The sequence below is a fragment of the Schistocerca nitens genome, chromosome 1 (assembly GCF_023898315.1).
Source record: "Schistocerca nitens isolate TAMUIC-IGC-003100 chromosome 1, iqSchNite1.1, whole genome shotgun sequence".
Classification (NCBI taxonomy): Eukaryota; Metazoa; Arthropoda; class Insecta; order Orthoptera; family Acrididae; genus Schistocerca; species Schistocerca nitens.
The window spans coordinates 531,805,958-531,829,417 of NC_064614.1; the positions used below are offsets into that span (position 1 = coordinate 531,805,958).

Sequence of the window (23,460 nt, forward strand, 5' to 3'; positions counted from 1 at the left end):
CGTGGAGGGGATTAGGTACAGTAGGCGTGGCAACCGCAGCGGGCCGAGGGGCAACAGGGGCGTGCCCCCTAGCGCTCATTGGCCGAAGCACACATTGTGACGGGCGGAGCGAGGGCGTCCGTTGGCCGGAACGCTAGACGCCCCGCCCAGGCCATGGAGGGGGAAGGCACGACTGCGTCGTTCGGTTGTCGGCCGGCAGAGGAGAGCCAGTCGCATCGCGCGAGTCGCGGGGTACGCATCGCCTGGGTCAGGTGCGGCGCCTTCGTGGCGGACTCATTGTTGCCGAAATTGTCAAGACTGTGCCGCTTCCATTGTTGTACGGCGGCGTGTTTAGGGGGTGCAACTGTTCGTCAGGCCGCCGTAGGGGAGTGATTTTCCGAGTGCGTTTCGAGCGGTTGCTATGTGAAGAGGTGTGGCGAGCCGCTTCTGCTTGTGACCCATGGCGGACACTGCTGCTCCCGTGCTGTGCGGACCCATGTCGGCGTACACGCAGTTCGGCTACTCGTACCCTGCGGCGTCGCAGGTAGGGCCGGCCTACTGCCATCCAGCTGTAAGTAGCCGCATCTTTCCGTTGTTTTTATTCTTTGGTGCTCAGTAGCTTAGCGTGCGTGTGTGGCGCTTTGTGCGGAAGTCACGTACCATTTGTGCATTTGTTGCTATGGCATTTCTTTGTGCGGGAGAAAAGATGATTTTATAACCAGTGGTTGGGTGCCTGTAACGTCCGAGTAACAGGTTAGGTAAAGGAGATGGTTAAGTTTCTCGAAGTACAGTTGGGAGGCTGAGATAGTGCTCGGGATAATTTACAAACACATTGGCCATACCAAACAGATGTTTCCAGGCAATAATTAGGTGATTTAGTATCCCCCCCCTTTCCTGATGCTGTAGTAGCTGCGTTTCTTGTGTAGTGGCCAAATGGTTGGCAGTATGCTGCTACTAACCGCTTAAGGGGGGAAGTTGTCGAAAGTGCGAAAGCCCGGTGTTTCTGGTATAAGAGGAGTACTGCCTGCGCTGCTCAACGCGGATTCAGCATTGCCCAGTGGGCAGCGTGTATCGTACTGTTGCTTAGCCGAGAGGTATGTATTACGCCTGAGCGTACAGAAGCACGGCAGAGCCCGGCCGCGCGCTCCGCCGTTGCCGGCAGGTGGCGGCCCGCTGCCCGCATGCTTGTCGACCGATCCGCCGGACCCGCCGTGGCTGGTGCGCTTCGCGTCGGCCGTTCGCTGTGTTCGTTTCTGCACACCTCGTATCCCGATATGTACTCCCATATAGTGTCGAAAAATATTACTGTACGATGGTTGCATTTGATGATTTTACCAGTTTCTAATTTGTAAATATGACCCGTCTCTCTTTGCCTGGATTCTGCATCGTCATTATTGTGTTGTAGAATCCGTGGCTTAATATAAAAGTGGGCATAGGATGTGCCGCGTTCCCGACCAGCAAGTTTCTTGTTTTGTTCTCCTATAATTTAATATACGCTTCTCAGTCACTGTTCACTGTAGTCCAAAGAAACTGAATTACTCACGTCTACAGTACATACACGTTGCTATGTTGCTGTCCTTAATTTCCATATTGCAGTGAACTACGTTCTACTTCTATATCTGCATCATATGGAGCTTATTAACCTCGTGCACTGTTACACACCCAAGCGTAGAGCGTAGGCAAGGAAACTGCTGTCGCATCCCATATAGGCTTTCAACATATGTTAGCATACTGTGTATCGGATTTACGAAATAAAACTGAGATATCTTTTCTGGCTGCGAGCATTATCGGTTTCTTGTCTTTCTGCTGGTAATTGTCCAGTTTTTCCCCTGTCCTCTGTTAAAACACAAAGTCACAGGACACTGATCGAATAGCATTTGTTCACTCGGTGAGTAATGGATGCTTTGAGACATCAAAGTAGGAACACAGTTCAGTTCGTCCATGGAATTAAAGCGTTGCAAGGTTTTCAATGATAAGCTGCGAACACTGACAGGAGAAACTGTTTGTGCTACCGAAACGTTTTCTATGCAGCAGCTTCCCTCTGTAAGAGATTTTTCTCCCATAAACGGTTGCCTATTCTGTATTCCTAGAACTTAGCTAAGCAACAGTATACCGTCGAAATCACACAAGTATTGCGCAATTATCACTATGGTCGCAGAGTGATATCTTTGTGGAATTAATACGATAAGTTTATATTTCTAAGTATGCGCTTGTCACACCGGAAACCCCTCTTTCTGCCTGTACTGATAGTTAGGACACAGTTCCTGCGTGTTTCTCTGTATAAGGGCCCTGAATCTGCTTACAGCCAAGAGTGAGAATCGTGGCCAGGTTGCGTACATGTATTCGGAGCAGTGCGTCCACGATTTCTTCGTTGCGTTTTGGAAAGGCCCAGTGTTGATAGCTGCAGAGAGGCGCGATTGTGGCATTTCAGTGTTTTGTAGCAATGCCGATACTTCGAGATGTTTATGTAATGTTGTTCTATCAATATATCCTCTGCTCACTATCTGTTTGGCGACCGTTTGCGACATTTGGTTGCTGTCCCTATCTTTTATTTCATCTGCTGTGATAATACGTCAATAATTATCTTTTAGTGGCGGTAACATACCTGTTAACGGCGCTGTATTCTAGGCACACTGCTACTCTCCAATATATTGCTGCTTATCTTAGTTTGGTATTCACCTACCGTTGCTTTTTTGCTTGTCCTTCTTCCGCCTATTATTTTTAAGTACTTGCTTTGTGAATCCTCCCTTACCTCCGTAACTACGACTAGTTGTTTCTCGGTTGAGTGAGACAGGTTTTTAGTGTCGATAAAAGGATAAATTGAACACACAAGATCGAAACAGATCGCAGGTTATTTATTAGGCTGTGCGACGAAATGGAATGACTATTGAGTTGTCAAAGGCGTCAGTAGAACAAGAACGTTATGCGTATAGTTCGTGCATAGTTTTGCTTCCATTAAATGAGTTTTGCGCGTTCCGGAACGCCTCTATATAGCCTGCTCTGAACGCGGTCGTCATCCTCGTTATTTGCCGCACCGTCTAAATCGTGCATCACAAGAACCTCACAGACAGCAAAGGCAAAATGCCTCGGCTGATAACGAGTCAGTCCATTTTATATGGTTCCAAGAAGAAAGCTTCACTCGTTTTTCATAAAGACCCATGCAACTGTTAGAACGTTGCGTGCATTAGAGGGTGTTCCTCTCCGCTTAGTTATAATAATTTGAATCCAGTGTCGGGCGAACTGAGAACCGCTACTGATACTTGGGCCCCCCTGTCGCTGTCCGCTTTGTTAAACGTGCTAAATTTCGCTGCTTCAAGGAGATAAGGCGGTCGTTAGTTTATCAGCGTTCGCCATGACATGTGTTGTGTGCGCCTTATGTCCCGTTCTTTGTCCTCCTGTCAACGGTGGATAAGGCATTTAAAGGTCCTATTGCTAGGATTCCGCATTGCCATTGCCTTAGAAAAGCAGCTTCTGACGTAGGAAGCCCAATTTATATCCACTGAAAAATGGTTTCCCAATGTTAAGGTATTAAGAACGGCATGTATATATAAAGTCATTGGCACTGACAATGTCCTGAAGTGCCTGTAATCTTTGTGCAGTAACCTTTGTTCGGCTCTCACCAAGTTGGAGGTATGTGTCAGGCTGACTGTTTCTGCGTGTCTAGGCCATATGTTCCGGAGGTGTTACTGGATAGAAGTAAGACTATCGGTGTCCCTGCGGATGTTAAATAGCTAAATGCGGCCAATGTAACATATATTGCTAAGGCGCTGCTGTTTTGAACTGCTTGGTGGGTGTTCTTCCTTAGGCAAAGCCACGTTCAGTAATTCTGTAGAACCGGCAGCCGCCCAGGTTTGAGAAAGAGCCTTGTTGCAAGAGTAGAGGATGCTGAGGCACATTAACAGCACGTACTTTCTGTGGTATATCACATCAGTGACACTGCTGATACTTTCTCCGATATATCATATCAATGACTGTACTAATGTACCTGATGGTGCAGCGGTAGTTGGTTTGAAATCGATAGCAAATACATCAAAACAATAAACACTTAAATGAAAGAAAACCAGTTTGCATAACAAAGTATTTCAAAGTGGACGTCCGCAATTTCCAGCAAAGTGGAACCAACAGAATTGCAGCCTCTTGCAGAGACAAAAACGATATCCTGCATGTTGCCCAGAGCATTTAAGAATTTTAAATGGACCGCATTTCTTCGAAGTTACGCGCGTACACAGCAATTGGTGATACGTGCGTCAGTTACGTTCGATTTGTCTAATTTTCTAATTTGCTAAAATAAATTCTGGAAGTGGCGTTCGCCCCTTAGACGCGGATAAGGGAACTCGGTAAGTGAATTGGGAGAGAGGTGTGGAGCAGTCTGCGCTCGGTCCGAAGGCCCTACATCACGGCGTCCACCCCCGCGCCGCCTTCTCGCCCGCGGGAAGAATGATATTCCAGCGCGGGGCCACTTCTCCCCCGCGCGACGAATAAATTTTCCATACGCGGTCTCTCGCTCCCCACCTAGCTGCGAACTCACGTTTTCGGAAATATGAAATCCATTGTTTATTCCTTTTTCATAAGGGTGAGCTCGCCTCCTTTATATTCTGCTTCCTTCTCTTTTTTTGGGGGTTCCGGGCTCGAATGTAAATCTATGAACACAGGGGGTGGTGAATAGAGTGCATGTCTGATACCGGGTCCTTCCGTTCTGGACGCCGACGAGGGAGGCGAGAGATAGCTGTTGAGATTCTGCTGTACCCCAAATAATGTTCGCGTAATCAGGTATCTGTTGTTAGTAGATGTCCAAAAAATCAGACTCAACTTCCATTTGGTATTAAAGGTTGTGGGCTACTTCCTGCGATCGTATGTTTGTGTACTGGCAACTAAAATTATTGGCCAATTTTGTTGTAACAGGTACTGATAATGTTGTCTTTTAGGTGACTAGTAACGAGAAATGATAAACGAATTTTACTAGGCGAACTAGTCATTGCGTAAATTCGTATTTTCCCGTAGATTTTTGTGGCTGTTTATATATAATAACAAAATATTTCCGTTTATGCTTGCTACACTGTTAGTTTGTAATGATGTTCCGAGTGAGTAGCGTCGTGGTGTGAGTACTGTCACTACTCTAGTGCAGTTCATCAGTGCCTGGAATGTAGATTGAGTGGACCATGAATCACTGCGCTGTCGGAGCGCTTGCTAAGGAGCTGTGACAGTTTTTAATGTTTTTGCTCCAGCTTCGGTTGACAATGATTCCCATCTCAGAAATCGTCTTTTATGAAACGTTTTGTAAATATACACTGCTTTCGTTTTTTCATTGCCGATGTTTTGAAGCATTCGAAGATTGAAGTTGTCAGTGAATGTGATTCACTATAAAGCCTGTTCTGTTTCTGTCTAGACCTGTATGAGGAAAGGCATCACGAAGACGTGTCCAGGAAGCCATAGAATAATTAAGAATTGTCTTACACGACCTAAGATTATACAGAATAAGTGTCGAATAAAAATAGCCACCGATGATGGAACAAACGTGCTGAAACATGTCTGAGCATTAAAAATAATAGTTGTTTGGATAACAGACGGGCCAGTATTCCCACAGTTTATTGATATTGGCTTTTCTTTCCTTTATTTTTGTTAGAAAGAATTGCTTTCAAATGTGTTTTACAGAACGTTGTTTTGAACTGGCGAAAAAGTTCAGTAGTAATCACGAGATTTTGGAGGTTCCACGGGAAATTAATATTTTTCTGTAGCTACTACTAGGCAGTGAATGCATGGTCATCTGCCATAATTTTGTGCGTTTCGTGTATACTTTCAAATGTTTACTTTCTTAGATCCTCCCGTAACCGCATAAACACACAAATAATTGTCACAAACCGCTTTTGCATCGGTTCTAGTTTTACAAAGTACCTGGCTATCAACCACGAATTTTCGTTGGGACAATGCAGTTATACGAATTTGGTCACTGTTACAACACGTCATAACATTAGTTTTACGATCATAAAGATGACACAGAATGGATTAATACGCACCCGTATTTATTCCACAGTTAATATAAGTGGCGTTACGATGTGTCGTTCTTCCACATCGTCAAAAGTGCAACGCACGTATGCGGCATCGATGCTGCGTGCCTGTTGTTTCGTACTAACGCGTTACTAATACAGCAGAGGTGATTTTGAAGATGACGATGACGTGTGTTCGAGGCCGCGGTACCTTGTGATGAAACTGTGCTCCGCAGCGCTTACAGAGCGGTGCGGCCGTCATTGCGGGTACAGTACTTGGTAATTGGAGGCTCCTGCCGGCAAGGTCCGTGCGTGCCGGCGCGGAGTTAATTGTCGTTAATTGAGACGGCCGGGCCGCGCGCTGAGTTATGCCCCTGGCGACCACCCCCGCACATAACTCAGCCGCGCAGCGCCGGAAGCGGCCGCTATGACAAACGCCCCCGGCGCAGCCCTAAGTGGTCGGGTAGCCGCCCCCGCGTCTTATAGCCCCGCTCTTCCGGAATATTATTTCGCTCCACCCTCCTCGTTTGCTCATTCTTTACGGCAGAATTATTGTAAGGGGCTTCGGCTGAGTTCTCGGGACAGCGACCGAATGGCTCTCGGTTGCTATTTGTGCCTCAATACGGCTATACTAAGAAAATTTTATTAAAACTTAATAACAATTTCAAAGAATCTTTTCAAAGCTCCGAGAATTTCTCTCGTATGCTTAGAGATTTGGTTCGTTTTGCTTCTTAGAAAAACAGCGCAAGCACGTTAGAACCAGTAATGATAAACAAGACAGTGTACAGGTAACTACTTGCATTTTCTCTTGTTATTACTGGATAGCCTGCTACTGATTGACCCTCAAATTGAACAGATAGCTCTTTGAGCTGTTGTTGTTATCGTCTTCATTTCGAAGGTTGAGCTGATTCAGTTAGCCACCCTAGTATATCCTGTGCAAGTGTGTTCACATATGTGTAACTAATGTCCCCAATATCCTTTTGAACCTGTTTACTGTGTTCCAACCTTGTTCTTCCACTACAGTTTTTATCACTCCTCTCTGTCTCTATCTTCCCTCCGTTACCAAAGTGACGCCTACACCCTAACGTATCCAGTAAAAGTTTCTTTCCGCCCGGCCCATTAACGACGAGGGTCGGTGTGCCGGATGTGGTTTTTAGAAGGTATCCCACTAAGTGAATGCTGGGCTGGTACCCATCTGACCTCAGATACACGCTACACGAGTATTTAGAAAACGTTTTCACATTTGTGCCTCGAATTTACTCTAGAAGTAGACATATGGGATACACTGGTTCCGTCCCGGGGGGTGAATAGAAGTCTGATAAACTTAGATGTTCAAGCTCCTTCAACCCGTACCCAACAATAGGAGCAGCAGAGCCCTCCACCTCAACTATAGCAAGCTACATCGATTTCAATCTGAGTGGTGTTTCCACTTCTTGGTCTCCCTCCACGGTTTTATTCAACGCACATATTCCATTAGCTGGTGTACAGTTCTTCATTCACTCAGCATGTGCCCTACAACCAATCTCCGTTTTTAATCAAGTTATAGCAGAAATTTTTCTCCCCAGTTGTCTTCTGTACCTCCTCATTAGTTACTTGTTTTACCTGTCTAATCTTTAGCATCATATCTCAAAAGCTACTGTTACCTTTTGGTGTGAACTGTTTATCATCCACATTTCCTTTGCTTAGAGGCCTACACTCTTCACAAATGGCTTATGAAAAAGAGTTCCTAACATTCCAATATCCAGTATTTTAAGAATTGTTAATGCAGATTTTCAAAATCTTTCAAAAGCTTTAATTCTGTGCTATTAAGAGACACTGCAGAAAAAAAAACTTTTTAACACTATTTGTGGCTGGTTACGTACCTCTACTGAAATTGTTAATTGGACAACAGCTACAGAGTTCAGCTACAGCCAGCATCGATAAAACATTATTTAAATTTATATTCGATGTTAACGAATTTTTCTTTTTCAGAAATGTTTTTCCTGCTGTTACCAGCCTGCTTTTTTTATATCTTGCCTTCTTCGGCCATCGTCACTTATTTTGTTGCCCAAATACTTCTATTGGTACTGCAACTGCCGCCACCACCACCACCACCACCACCACCACCACCACAACCACCATCACCACCACTACTATGCAAATGATTATAGTGGAGCAAGGGAAAACGACTATTAGTACGCCTGAGTATGTGCCCTATTCTGTCCTTGTTGTCTTGTGCAGATTAAACATGAGATTATTTTACCGTCTGTAACAAATATTGGTTCTATAAATGTTCGTAACAAACAGAATCACAGTTTCAGCATTCACCAAATTTTTGGTTTAAGCTAAAATGACGTGGTAGTTCTCAGAAGCACTATACCGCTTTCAAGAGTTCACCTGAACATTTGCTATTGCTCAATATGTTTTAAAGGCGATTGACAACAGCTGCGAGCTATATTCATAAAATGTATGATACCTCATTTGTAACCGATTGTACTCTAAGCATTACTGACATTCAATATTTTTCTGCTGTATATAGTGTGTGTGGTGGTTTTTAACTGAAACTGATAGGGATGATAAAGGACAAAGACACAACTGCGTCTCATGCATTTCATAGAATGTTGCGCTGTCGGTGTTTGGTCCAAATGCATGCACTGGCTACGTTCAGCACAAAGCATGCATACATACATACATTGGCGTAGGTTATACGAGTATACCACAATGACCGCCATGTCGACGGGAGGGTGGTGCAGCTTTGATGTATTCTATTTCGTAAAGAGGTATGCTATAAAGGAGATAACTTTCTTTAACCTTACTCTGTGTCTTACACAATGTACTGACTACACTGAGTAAAATGTAAAACGTTTTTCGGGATATCATCAACTGTCGAAACGCCCAGAAATGTTTTAATCCTCGTGCGGTCGTTGGAACTCCCTGATGACGCTTTCTCCATGTTTCCGAATTAACTTTAGGCTTTTAAAACACCGCGCTCTGCAAAATATAATGTACAGAAAAAAGAAATACTCTTTTGCAGAAAGTGAAGTTTTAAAAACGAGTTTACTTCGCATTAAAAATGAATATTGTGCGGAGAGCATTTCCCTAGTTAGTGAAACCTTTTATAGTTTGAAGAACTCTCAAGAACTGTCATTTTCTAATATAAGAGAAATGAAACTTTTAGGGTAAAAAACACCGTCGTTGTTCTAACAATTTCCAAGTAAGTCATCATCACTACGTTTTCGGCTTAGATACGTATTGCTGTTCCGAAACCAAGCAGTTTACTGAGGGTCGCGCCATCTTCTTCGTGGTCTTCCTACACTTCTGCTACCTTTGGGTCTGTAGGCATAGGTTTTTCTTATTATCCAACTTTGATGCATACGTAGTAGATAGTCATGCCCTTTCATTCTGTGTTGCTCCATCTTTTCTACTACTTCTGGAACACGGGCAGGCATAAAACTTCTTCATAGACGGTGGCAGCAGCGTTAGGCAGCCGGCTCTCAGAACATAGGACTGGCCGGACACACGTATTATGCACGTGATGTGGCCCGCATGCGAGTCTCCGGAAAGCGGTCCGTTCTCACGGCGGCCGCTGAAAACCCGCGAACGGCCCACGACGCCTGTAATTGCCTCTGCGGGCCCCGCCGTGTTATTACGCCGCCATCAATCAGCTCTGACAGCTCGTTACGTATCCAGTTTCTTCGCCTTTGCAACAGCTTAGCGAAGATTATACATATAATAACAACAATCTATTCGGGAGCGTGTTATTAGCAGAACAAGCTGATAATTCGTACGTGCACGGTACTCCCGCCGGAGTATAATACGGGCTACAGCAACTGCCTTTAATTTGGCACTTGGAGATTAAGTTTACAGTCCTGTTTGACGAGGCGCGGTATCCACTTTACGTAAAAACGACTAGTTTTCAGTTTATATCTGTGTACCACCAGGCGATTTAGCTGCTGTACATAATATTAATTTCTTCCTTTTTTCCCCCTCTTGGCAAGGCAACCTTTTGCAGCAATTCGTAACTGGAAATGATTTTTCCAAGTAAACTCTACTGCCGACTTTGTGAGGTGATTGCGATCTTGTACAACAAACGGGGATACTCCCGCATCTAGTACAAGGTGCGACGCGCAAAATACGCCAAGAATTACTCTGTGAACAGTAACATTGAACTAGTGTATACCAGTAAGTACGCTGCGATACAAGTTAGTGGTGATACGAAGCAGTATTTCTTAGATCCGAAGCTACATTGTACGTTACCCAGCCTCCCGCTTCCCTTGCGCTCTAAACTAATTGCACGAAAGCATATTTAAAGCTCTTTGTTTACAAACATACTATTAGTAAATCCGTAATAGTAGGATGAAGTTTTTCGTGTATTTCACCCTCTGTTTCTGGGCGCTTAATACGTTTTAGCTAAAGCACAAATACTGATATTTGTAACGCTTTACGTCTCACAATAAGTTTGGTGTTGCGTCAGTGATCTCTGTATTACCGTACAGAAGACAGATCCGGTGATGTGTAGAAACTCAGCATATGTATCTTTAGTAAGCACTTGACTGTATGGCTTTCGGTGTGGGTAAAAGCTACAAGCGGTTGATTGCACTTCTGTTTACACAACGTACTTCAACGATTGCGAATTTTGAATAATGTGGAAATGAGGTCGAATAATACTGCAACGACTCATCATGCATAATACGCCCATAGTTGGCTGATTTTACTCACAAAATGAGGTTTGGTTCGATAAAAAAGTGTCTCATACCATTTAGACTAACAGTCACTTAGCCTTCTCATGAGAGAGGAAAAAGAAGATAAAGAATACAATCACCACCTTACTTGTAGGTACATCCATAGGATTATTCTGTAGCAAATTGCAAATATTGTATTTCTTAGGCCTACAGCATTTAAATTATTACAAATGTGATATTGTACATCACAGAAATAAAAATTTAACCCACAGAAGTTGGCACACTGGTGTCGATGCATGTCTGGGGAAATATAAAAATAAACTAATTGTGTTTGAATAGGGCTGATTTCCAAAACAACGCAGTTTTTAAATCGCAAACACGGAAGAACGGAAAGAGGAGCTTCAAACCTTAGTAAAATGAGTATTCTGTACAAGCGCTTTCAGAAAATATCTCTCATGTTCCACTTTCGAATAAGTCTTAGGCAAAATAAACAAATTAAGTCTTCTGTAATAAGTCTGATTACTATTATTGTATCACTGTGGTCATTGCTCCATATGTAGGTGGGAATGAACAAAATATTTTCGAATTCGGAAGAGAAACTATGACTGAAATTTCGTGAAATCATCTTGCTGCAGCGAAAAAGCCTTTGTCTTAGTAGTTCAAATGGCTCTGAGCACTATGGGACTTAACTTCTGAAGTCATCAGTCCCCTAGAACTTAGAACTACTTAAACCTAACTAACCTAAGGACATCACACACATCCATGCCCGAGGCAGTATTCGAACCTGCGACCGTAGCGGTCACGCGGTTCCAGACTGAAGCGCCTAGAACCGCACGGCCACACCGGCCAGCTCTTAGTAGTTACTACCCCCAACTCACCACATCCAGAACACTACATCCTCTATTTCATTGTAATACAAAACGAGCTGCCCTTTCTGAACTTTATCGATAAACTCCGTCCGTCCTATATGGTAAGGACTGTAGACTGTACAGCAGTACTCCGGAACGGCACAAACAAGCACAATCTAGGCAATCTCTTCAGTTAGTCATAGATCTGTCGTGCCTTCTTACTGTTCTATCAACGAACCTCTGTTTGGTCCGCCTTCCCCATATTACCTGTGTGATCGTTCCAATTTAAGTTATTCGTAATTGTAATCCCAAGTTAATTACCCGAGTCAACAATCTTCAGATTTTTTTGATTCATCGTATAACTGAAGTTCAACTGACTATTATTAATACAGGAGAGTATTGTGTATGGAGGATAGCGTGCGTAAGAATACATGCTTTATAGTCGGTACTTCAGTCTAGTGATTGATTTTAGAATAACATGAAGAAAAGCGCGCTTGAGACAACTACAAGCAGTTCCCGCAGTTTTTGCAGCCTTCGTTGTTGTTAGACATGAGGCCGTTTTTTTGTGCAGCACTTGTAAACATTTTGCGTTCAAACATTTAAGTTCTGTATAATATATTAAAGTTATTTGGAAAATATTGTTAATTCTTCAGGCACAGAATTTTATTTTTAAATCTGTTTATTTAATCTGTGGAGAGTTAAGTCACACTTAGTACGTTGTGGACCACCTTATACCTCGAAACAGGAACGTATGGTTTTTGCAAATTTATTGAGTTTCTTTAGCGTCTTAATAATTATACCTGTCATCAAAATGGAAACTGTTTTTTCCCGATAGATTCTATTTGAAAATGTATTTAACTTGTAATTCGTTTTTGATAATACTTCTGCATAATTTGATTTCACTTACTGGTTATTGGCGTGTAGTGGAGCAATAGGCTAAATACAATATTGATAAGATTTACGCTATTGCAACGCTTTTAAATTTCTGTAGAATATTTTTTCAGGTATCTAGGTACATTGTACCATGTTTTCACATCTGGAACACTTCCATGTTCTTGAGTAATTTTTTAATTGTAGAAAAAGACTGCAGCCTATAAAAAGTTAGTGTCGGCATTTCAAAATGGAATAAGAAATGGTATTAAACTTCTTTTACAGAGCTGTCTAATGGTGAAAGTCTGAAGAAAGGTATACTAAGCTACAATGCTCTCCCCTATTCCTGTAGATGTCCTGACGCCTTTTATTGTTCGGTGTTAATTGTCACTACAGACACATTTATCATGCCGTTAAGCACGCAGTGACAGTTTAATCAAATAATTCAGTCAGAGCAGATTTTTCAACTGAAATATTTGAGGAATACCGGTAAGTGGGTAACAGGAAACTTTCTTGTGAGCATGTATAACTCTCCGAGCAGAGCGAAGTGTCTGCAATATCGATGATGTGGCGACCGCACCATCTCAGCGCGGACAATAGGCCAACTGCGTCGTTGTTCTTAGGAGCTACGCGCCTTTGTTTGTCAAATGGATTTAACGATGCGTGATGTTGTTTGTCTATACAGGAATGTTCTCCTACGGGGTCCTTAGGCATTTTTTTGTGTTCTGTGAAAGGAGCGTGGCGTACTAAATTTTTTCCTCGCCCCGCTCCCCAGTTGCCGGAGATTTATGGGATTCGTTACGGCATTTCACCACAAGGAGGCAGGCCCGGGGGGTTTTTGTCGCCTAAGGACAAATAGCGGAGAGGCGGGAGCCCGCCTCGGTTCGCCAAAGACGTCACGTTTCTGAAGGAACTGCGTCCGAATCCCCCGAGGCTGGCACGTGCCGTGAGTTTGCTGACTGACACTGTAGATACAATGCAGTAGTCGCATTATTGCTGCTAGTTACGGATTTGTCTTCGACCACACCTATGAGCAATTTTTGATCGGATGCGAAGTTACCCTGCAAGTCCGGACACAGTACTGTAATAAACAGAAACTGCTTTCACTGCACACAATTATTTTATAAATTGTTTTAGTTTCCGTCATTCCAATCTGCCCTTATCTGTGACTTGGGTGTTTCTGAAGATGATAGTTCCTTTATTAATACTGTGGAGTTTAGTTCCTGGGGCATAATTGTATTGTACCACCTAATTGCGGTTTGTCTTGATTTGGCAACCACCAATAGTGTCCAAGGATTATAATTCCTAGATATGTAACTAAGAAACTAATATTATATTATTGTGTGTTAAATGTAGAACAAAACAAATGATTCAAATGTAATTTTTAACACCAGCTTATCTTTATGTCCGATGTAAATTTTTGTATTATCAAAAAGTACTTGGAAAGGAAAATTCTGTGCTTGTTATTCATAAAACAATTTTTTTGCAAATTATTTTCTTGAAAGAATAAGAGTGTAATCTGTTGTAGAGAGCAGAATAATTTTATCGCCAGCAGTAAGAGAACCACCTCAAAAAACAAGTGAATTATTGATTAAGATGGTGGAAACGTGAGTCGCCTTCTATTGTTCACTGCTGACTGTTTTCTTTTCTCTGTGGTTTGGTATTTTACACAATGGGAAGATTCGCTATCAGCAAGTACGAGCTCTAGATTTAAAAAGTGGGTATGAAACGATTAGACGAAATTTTCGCCTCGATCCCATTACATTACAATTGGCCATCTTTGGTTTTATTTCTTAGCTGTAACTTCGTTGAAGAATAGCCATAGGCTGTTCCGCACAAACGCTGTTCCCGCTGAAGCCTTTTGATTGAAATGAGCTACTGTAAATGAAGCACAGCAACTTTAACATTACTTGTTATTGTTTCACATTTCCTGTCATGTTAATGCGAAATGTGTATTCAGTCCATAAAAACTTGTATGTCTTTGGCTGTCTGCGTAAAGTTTGTATACAATTTTAACCACGTATGTGATGAATTGTAATTTATTGGATATCCTGAATTATTGGTGATGGCATCAAAATGCGTAGCCTACTATGCAATGTTCGATTATAATGGTACGTATTTTCTGTCGTAAATTTGTTTTAAATGAATTAGTTTAAAGTGTTCCATATTTTCATTTAAGGGTGGGTGAGCTCCTGTTTTCAGTGCAGTGACTGTTACAGGTACTTGTTTTACAACTGACAGTCTACGCCAAATGAAATTCTACGTTTCACGTCGAAAGCCAGTTTTTACATTCCTTGAAACAGATACTCTCGTGGCTTGTGCAGACTGTTTGGAAAGCCGTTGGTAACGTTATTCGTTCGTTTTCTTGACTACGGTCTTTCCTTCACTGTGCTGAGCATGTATGTTGTAGCAATATCCACTGCTCTTTCTCCAGCTTCGATAAAAAAAGAAAAAGGTTTTCAAAGGTATACCCTTCTGCCTACACAGCAGATTTGTCAAGTGGAATATTTCTGTAAAGGTTCATAATAATGAGGTGAACTGATGTATAGCGAGGGCTAAATTGTGAGATGCAGTTTCGAAGAGCGTGCCAAAATTAATTCCTCTCGTTTGCTTTTCCTTCTCAATCTCGACTAGAAGTATGATGCTCTTGATTTCACTGAGTGTTACTATTTCAGTCTGGATACAATTCTCCGACCTAATGCAATCTACCACCTGTTATGCTCTGCGTTGTTTACGCGGAAAAAGAGTTCGAGGTGCTACCGATAACGCCAGATCATGACGCATTTCCGTCCTTCAGACTCGTTTATCATTTTGATGTCTGTTTACTCTTTGATTACATCGCCTTTTTCGCGGCTGCAACATAAAAGTCTGCCTGTTCTGCCCGCTATTAAAAAGTTAGTTGCATTCGTCTGAAGTAGGTATTAAACTTCGGTGTCACTTAAGGCAGTTCGGTTATTTAATAATGAGAGGAGAGGATAGTTTCAGCTATGCTGCTGTAAGGCGTTGGCATTTTATATGCTGCTAGTTCATTGGAACTGAAACAGCAACTGTAGCTCAGATGGAGTAGTAAGATATCGTCTGGAGACCATGAAGGAACTGTTCTAATATTCGCCTGCAGAGATTTTGGATCGAGAAGTGTGATTCCTATGTCACATTTCGAGATCTTATTTCGGAAACTCGCAGTTTATTTGTTATTCCATTAACGTGTTTACATTGGGTGCTACAAAGCGATTATCTCAGTTTTGGGAGTATGAGAGCACAATAAGCACACGCCACTTACTGTGTGGACTAGCGCAGTACATACGGCGTGAAAGGTAACACTCAAGCAGAAACTAAATGCATCAAAATAGAAGCATAGGTAAATACTTTACTGCTAATTCCAGTTAAGACTGTACGTGAAAAGAAATAACAGTGACTGACGGCTGCTGTGGCCGAGCGGTTCTAGGCGCTTCAGGGCGGAAACACGCTTCTGTTACAGTCGCACGTTCGAATTCTGCCTCGGACGTGGGTCTGTGTGATGTCTTTAGTTTAGTTGGGTTTAAGTAGTTCTAAGCCTAGGGGATTGATGACCTCAAATGTTAAGTCCCATAGTGTTTAGTTATTTGAACCATTTTGAGTAAGTGACTGTGACGAATGTGTCCATGGTTTTTCCGCATGTCTTCCCAGTTGAGTGAGAGAGGTCACATCCATATTGTTATTGCTTACTGAATGCGTCTGTTCACAGTCATTAAATATCGATTTGGTTCCGCCGAGGCTGCATATTGGTCTAATGAGATGCTCTTTTTTTTGCCACTATTGGACAGTTTCAACTTGAGTCATTTTCAAGTGTACAGGAGCATGTAACCATAAGCATTCTACTGGAAGTTCGTGCATGGAGTCCAAGATCAACAAAAATCGTTTGGCACAGCCAACTACATCGCTGATCCAACTAGATAGCTCAGTCAGTTGATTCAGTCCACCAGCAGGCATGTACAGGATAATGCATTTGAGCTGTATAGTTTGTTAGCAGTAGGTGTGATCGTTTACCTAGTACACAGATTAGTGCAGACTGATTTATATTCAATTGGATGGACTGTGTACTGGGAACATGCTTCGGTATTTTCTCTTAGTTTTTGATTTCATTTTCTATCTTTAAAGCGAAATTGGCCGATAGTGGTGATTGTAGTTTATGACATGAGGAAAACATGACTTCTTCGGCCGGCCTGCGTGGCCGTGCGGTTCTAGGCGCTTCAGTCTGGAACCGTGTGACCGCTACGGTCGCAGATTCGAATCCTGCCTCGGGCATGGCTGTGTGTGATGTCCTTAGGTTAGTTAGGTTTAAGTAGTTCTAAGTTCTAGGGGACTGATGACGACAGATGTTAAGTCCCATAGTGCTCAGAGCCATTTGAACCATTTGACTTCTTCGGTTGATGCGTCAAGAAAGCTGGATACTGAGGAGATGGAAATGGGAACATTAGCGCGGCCTTCGAACGTTGAAGGAGCGGTGAAAGTCAGGATAATCCAGTAGACAGGGTGTCAAACAGGTGGTGACATAGCGCTCACTCTCTCTCTCTCTCTCTCGAATGCACTTAGTTGGAAATTAATTTAATAGATCGTAAACAGTTCTGTACCACAAATGTTTACAGCGGCCCGTCCCGGATACTATTTATAGGTCGATAGTAAACGTGTGCGGTAGTGATGGTGCGCGACAGTAAGGAACGCTGTAGCCGACTGTCGGTTAATTGCAAGAGGAGGGCCGGAGATAGTTGTCATTAGAGAGGAGGGCACGCAGCGCCCGCTTTATTTTTGGCCGTGTGATTGGGCAGGGCGGCCACAGCAGAGGGTCCCGACTGGGCGCTCGGCAAACATTTGCGTAGCTCTCCTCTGGTGCGCCCAGCGCCGATTCAATATCCATCGCGCTCCCGTCGGCCACAAAGGCGGCCGCCGACCGCACCGGGCAATGGGCAGTGGGCAGCAGACAGAGCGCTGCACCCGCCTGGGGTCGACCGCTGACCCGGACCCGAGTCGCGGGCCACAGACTCTCTGTATGTCTGACACGCTACTAAGCTTAGCTCGGATTAGACTAGGGTGGGGCAGCAAATGGGCCACGTCTGTTTCAACTCAGTCATCCTAGCATTCGTCTGAAGTGATAGGGAGGTGCCTTTTTACATATTTATAGTACAGTGTTAGTGTAGCGTATATTAAAGACATCAATTCCTAAAGAATTTGGTTTACATCAGAAACTTGTCAACCTCGTTGCAGTCACCCTTCGACATACCAAAGCTAGAGTAAGGCTCAGAAATGAATTCTCTGAACCTTTTAATATTCATATTGGCCTTCGACAAGGCGTAGGATTGTCTCCATCATTGTTCAGTTGTGTGCTGGAGAAAATCATGGGTGTATGGAACAAGATATGCCCACCATCTGTTAAGATTGGAAGAAAGATTCGACTTAACTGCCTTGCATTTGCAGATGATTTGGCGCTGTTAGCAAACACTATTGATGAAGGAAAGGTTCGGACAGAAGAATTAGAACAGTTAGCGGCAAAGGGCGGATTGCAAATTTCGTTTGAGAAAACAGAAATGATGCCCAGCTTCCCAGCTGGCACATCCCATACCATACTCCATAATGATCAAAAAATTAAAGTAATAAAAAAGTTTAAATATTTTGGTGTGATTATTACCTGGAATGTTAATGAAAGAGCATCAATAGATAGTAGGACATTAAAACTTCAGCGAGGGCAGAGAACCACGTGGCAAACCTACAAAAAATGATCTCTCTCAATAAATGCTAAATTTCGACATTACTCCTCCGTCGTTAAACCGGAAGCAACATGCAAGTGAAACACTATTCAGACTAAATAATCAAGCCACAACTGACACATTGCTTAAAGTAGGTAGATGAATACCCCCGACAATTATCAAAATGTTCAAATGTGTGTGAAATCTTATGGGACTTCACTGCTAAGGTCATCAGTCCCTAAGCTTACACACTACTTAACCTAAATCATCCTAAGGACAAACACACACACCCATGCCCGAGGGAGGACTCGAACCTCCGCCGGGACCAGCCGCACAGTCCATGACTGCAGCGCCTGAGACCGCTCGGCTAATCCCGCGCGGCCAACAATTATCAGTAAGAAACATTACGTTAATGCCCAATTCAGTAGTGAATAAAGAAAGTGAATCCATTATTGATACAATGCGAAAAGGAGGATTGCATTTTTCGCCCACATATCTCGCCTACCAAATACTAGAATCCTGAAGCAAATTTTTGACTACTTCTGGAACCGTAAAACCAAAAACATCTGGTTTAAAGAAGTACAAAGTGATCTGGATGAACTGAACATCACCACACACCATATTCAACACAGAGAATGGAAACTGCTTCTGAAGAACAAAATACACACGGCTGACATTCAAACCATCAGAACGGAAGAAGTATGTCATATCTGCAGAAGAACGAGCAGCCAGATCACAGCGAATGAAGTTGTTTTGGGAAACGAAGAAATTGCTGATTGCTAAGACCTAAACTTAAGCATTCTAGACGCTGTTGTATTATGTTTGATTTTAGTGCTCCAATGCGGGCGTAAATGTGTAATTAAATAAATTCATACATCAGGATACATTGCAGTTTGGGCTTGAGGACCAAGTGGAGCTCCCGTACTTACAGTTGAAGGGGTGAAAGGTTTCACATATAAGAGTGTTTAACTGCTCGTCAACATTGAGATCATTACCATCTAAACGCAAGCGCAGGTAGGATACGGTAGGGAAGGGCATTTTTAGGCAATGATCTCCAGTGGTTGAGAGAAGGCCCACACAGGTATCTGAAACATATTGTTTTATAGAAAGAAAAGGATTAATCACTGTTTAACGGGCCCTGTGCTCTGACGTTCCAAACAACGAAAGCTGTATTATTTAATTTGAAGTGTTAAAAGCTACACGGAGAAAACTTAGAAAAAATACGGACTGACGAGGGCAGCTGCGTTAAGCGTTTCTCTGTTGCATAAGCAATTATGTCGTACCGTTTTCCATCTGGTACTACGAAATAACCCCGTAGTCTTACTTCTGCCTAGGCGTGGTTACATAGTGCAACTACCATCTAGGGTTAGTCATTTTTAATTAAAGTTTCAATAAAATGAAGCTACGACCATGAAAGTTGGTGACGTTGTTAAGTCTTTCTGTGTGTATTCAAACTTCATTCTCTCACATTTTTGCTAACATTACGTGACTTGACGGATACCTGAGTCCTAGAGGCCTGCACTTTGACTTTTCAGGAAATGTATCACGTCGTTGTCATTCTGGGAATTCGACTGGCTTTTTGAGTGGGTGTAAACAGTCATGGATCTTGGCGGCTGGCGGTATTTTTCACGTTCAAAATGCCGTGGAAGATGTTGAAAACTGAGACATGGCTAACCTTCACTTTTTCCCCAGGCGCTTTTAGTAATGATACATCCGTCTTCGTGCGCCAGGGCCTCTTATAAGCTTGCAATTCCTAATTCTTCGTAGTGAGATGTTTTAGACATACCTGACCACGCTGAAAATGTCTGGGCCGCCTAACCACCGTACCATGTGGTGCTGTATTGCGCACTTCCCTCAACTGAGCGTGGGTTTTTGAAGCGTATGGTTCCTCTTCAAACGCAGCAAACGAATTACCGCGCGACGTTACATTCGGTCTCGTGTGGTTGCGAAATATGGACCCTTAAGGCCAGAGACAGGCGACGTACTCATGCACTTGAGCGTTGGTGGTGGCGCTAAGTACTGAGTATAAAATGGACCGAAAGAACAATAGATGTTGTCATTATTGATCAAATCATTATCTCAAGGCGCCTTTCTTCTCTTGTCAAGCAAAAAATTCTCCAGTTCTTTGGCCATATTGTGAGAAGACATGGAGAAAATCTAGAGCAAACTGGTACCCGTCCCGGGTAGAGACTCTTGGTTCATGGTGTCACAACGCAGTCAGCAGTGAGCACAAAGTCCTGTGATGAAAACTCTACTTTTATTAACACGCGCAATATAAAGGATTTGGGCGGGGGGGGGGGGGGGGGGAGAGGTACTTTAGGTCCACTTGTGGAAAATATTGTAACGTAGTGTTACTCTCTACTTTAAAATTTTGGTTTTTAATGAATTCTTATAGCTGAATCCATGAAGGTTTTAAGTTTTCAGTTAAACTTAAACCAAAAATTGGTCAATAGTAGATATTACTTTCCCAACTGAATGTCATATTGAATATCTTCCGATTCATGACCTTATTTACACATCATCATCTCTTTAGTGAGTATGCTGGGAGCAAAATTCAGAAAAAATTAACAAATTTTACATTTTTTAAAATTTATTACTGTGGAGATGAAGTTCTTCCCCAGCGGTAGTACACGTTATTGAAAATGCGTTGATATTGCTATGTGTGCGCTACAAGATATTTTCAGTTTCTGGGCCATACTTACACATCAGTATCTCTTTTAAAAAATACGTTGTTAATATGTCAACATCGGGCGTAATTGTATCCCCATCCTCCCGCCAGCCCCTCTTACTAATGAGCGTTATGGAAAACGCGTTGGTATTGCCAGGACAATGGGCCACGCCTTTTGTTTTGCATCTTTTAGCAACTTGCTACGGTACTGCGGTGCAGGAATTTCAGTGTGTGCCGGGACTGCAGGCGTGTACCCATATACGAACAAATAAAAATGGAGGTACTTTCTTTCGAGGAAATAATTAACTCTTTATTTATGTTCCTCGTGGGAGCACTCCAGTTGCATGAAAGAGCCGGGAACGTGAACTGAGGACAGCGCCGACTGAGAGCGTACATCAACACGTGGCCGCCAGAGCGGTGCACGGCGAGATAGGCCTCACCGCAGAGAGGCGCCGACCACCACCTGGCGACGCCTTATCTCGGCGGCGAGAGCTGCTCCGCTCTGGCGGTACTCCACAGTGTTTGGCTGCTCGGCGCCGTCTTTGACACACGACGAAGTGAGGGTTTACCAAGCTGCATTAAATCCACTGTCAAAAAAGTTTGCTCTGCCTGTCTATACATCTGTTTTGTTGTGACGGTCCTTCGTCCTTCCTCGGACCTTGAGTCGTGGTAAAGCCTGCCATGCGCTGCAAAACATTTTATTATTTTTTCTGTTGGTACACTCCCTGACAACCCAGTCCAAGCCACGATCTGGCTAGGCTAATTTTGTTTTTAGCGGTTGCTGTATCTCATTTTCACCTACTGGTTCAGCCGTTTCAAAACCGCTGTCGCAGTATCCGTTCCTTTCCCCCATTTACTTTAAATTCTCAGCTTTATATCATCTCTGCTGATAGGCAGAAAAATTCAGAACAAAAATTGAGAAGTAAGAGAAATACAGCATAAAAGTTTCAAATGGTTCAAATGGCTCTGAGCACTATGGGACTTAACTGCTTAGGTCATCAGTCCCCTAGAACTTAGAACTACTTAAACCTAAGGACATCACACACATCCATGCCCCAGGCAGGATTCGAACCTGCGACCGTAGCGGTCGCGCGGTTCCAGACTGTAGCGCCTAGAACCGCTCGGCCACAACGGCCGGCCATAAAAGTTTAGGCCTAATTTATTTTCTCCTTCATTTCAGTCTGTTCGACATCACCCTTACATATTCGTTTGCTAGAAACACCTCTAATGTCATTTAATCATTTATTTCACTATAAAATTCTTAGATGCCTCAGCTTTCTATGTCTTTAACTATTCAGTGCTCCGTTGCTCTTATTTTTATGGTACTTTTTACAAATATACAAAATTCTGCCGTAACATACGCGCACCACCTCATTCTACGTAAGAAGAATGTTAAGGCATATTCAAAATTGTAATGTTTCCATTTCTGTTCCACTCACTCCCCTTTTCTTACGTCCCTTCCCGCAAGTGTAAAAACGGTTAGATTCAAGTACTTGATTAGTTATACCTCTGAGCAGTCTCCACTGTCATGTTACTATACATTATTTCCCCATATGTTAAAAAAGATGAGACTGCCCCTATTTCAGTCACTCTAACTTAATGTCGTTACTGTCTGAACACACAAGCAACGCTCACTTTCATATTCAGCCTTATGTATGTCAGTGCATTTTTAGCAGTGACTGATAGTCACTCGAGATAAGTTTATCATTCAACTTGATTTTTCGAAGAAACTTCAACAAGTAGACTGTAAAGTGTGTCTGTGTCTAATTCTAAACATTTGCAATTCCTCTTGTTTATCAGCGTAACACTTGGCTTCAAAATCTGAAAGAAAATTTTCGATTAGTGGTAAACAAGACTAGCTGGTTAGCGTGTAAATTCTATGGTTAAGCCGTAGTCCGTCGGCAAGTGGTTTCATTTACTTTCCAATTAAGACTGTTCACGGGAGACTCCTGTAGCCACAATTATGACGAACAGCGCTATTTAACTTTTACACTCGTAGCAGTAATGAAACATCTTAATAGTGCGGAAGAGGATACAAGCAACAAAAAGTCAGTATCACAGAGAGATTATGAAAGGCATTTCAAGGGCTTATGGTACAGTGCAAAACAGAACATTTTAGTAGATAACGGCATGGATGAATTTTACTCGAGAAATGGTCTGACGTATGAACTTGGTCTACCGACAGTAGAAGAAAAAGGCGACCGGAAAGGATGGCATAAACTGTGAGCTTATAAAATATGGTGGTATTTTGTTAAAATTGTGTTGGAAGTTCATAAAGGAGTGCAACTTCATCTCTCTTTTTAAAGGAAGAAACCTGCATATATGTGATACTTACACAGAGTGGTAAGTTTGATAGACACCGCCTGTAAGATATATGTTAGAGTAACTGGAAAGAGATTACAGACTGTCAATAATTATAATCCAGTTAATTGAGAAAAGGCACGAATTTAATACACACAACGCACAGAGCCAATATGTAAAAACATTCGGTCGCATTAATGAGCCAATACTGTGGTGCACACTAGAGAAACTATGTTATCCTATACACTTCAGAAAGGTCCTGCAGGATATGTACGTAGACACAAAAAAGATTATTAAAACAGATGCAAGAATTTCGGATCTATAACTGTGACTCAGGGTGACAGACAACAGTGCAGTTTATCATCAGTATCATTTAATATGTACATTGATGATTTCTTAAGAAGACAGAAGTTAGTAGTACATCCTGAG

The 23,460-nt window shown here is 42.7% G+C and overlaps 1 protein-coding gene across 1 annotated transcript in view; it reads left to right on the forward strand.

Annotated features, from left to right (window-relative positions):
• The first annotated feature begins 220 nt into the window (after positions 1 to 220).
• The window catches only part of LOC126259537 (homeobox protein araucan-like), a 320,746-nt gene continuing 297,506 nt past the window's right edge, over positions 221 to 23,460 (forward strand). The window contains exon 1 of the mRNA XM_049956455.1: positions 221 to 550. Within this exon, the coding sequence (XP_049812412.1) occupies positions 440 to 550 (111 nt within the window). The 5' untranslated portion in view covers positions 221 to 439. The remainder of the gene's footprint in view (positions 551 to 23,460) is intronic.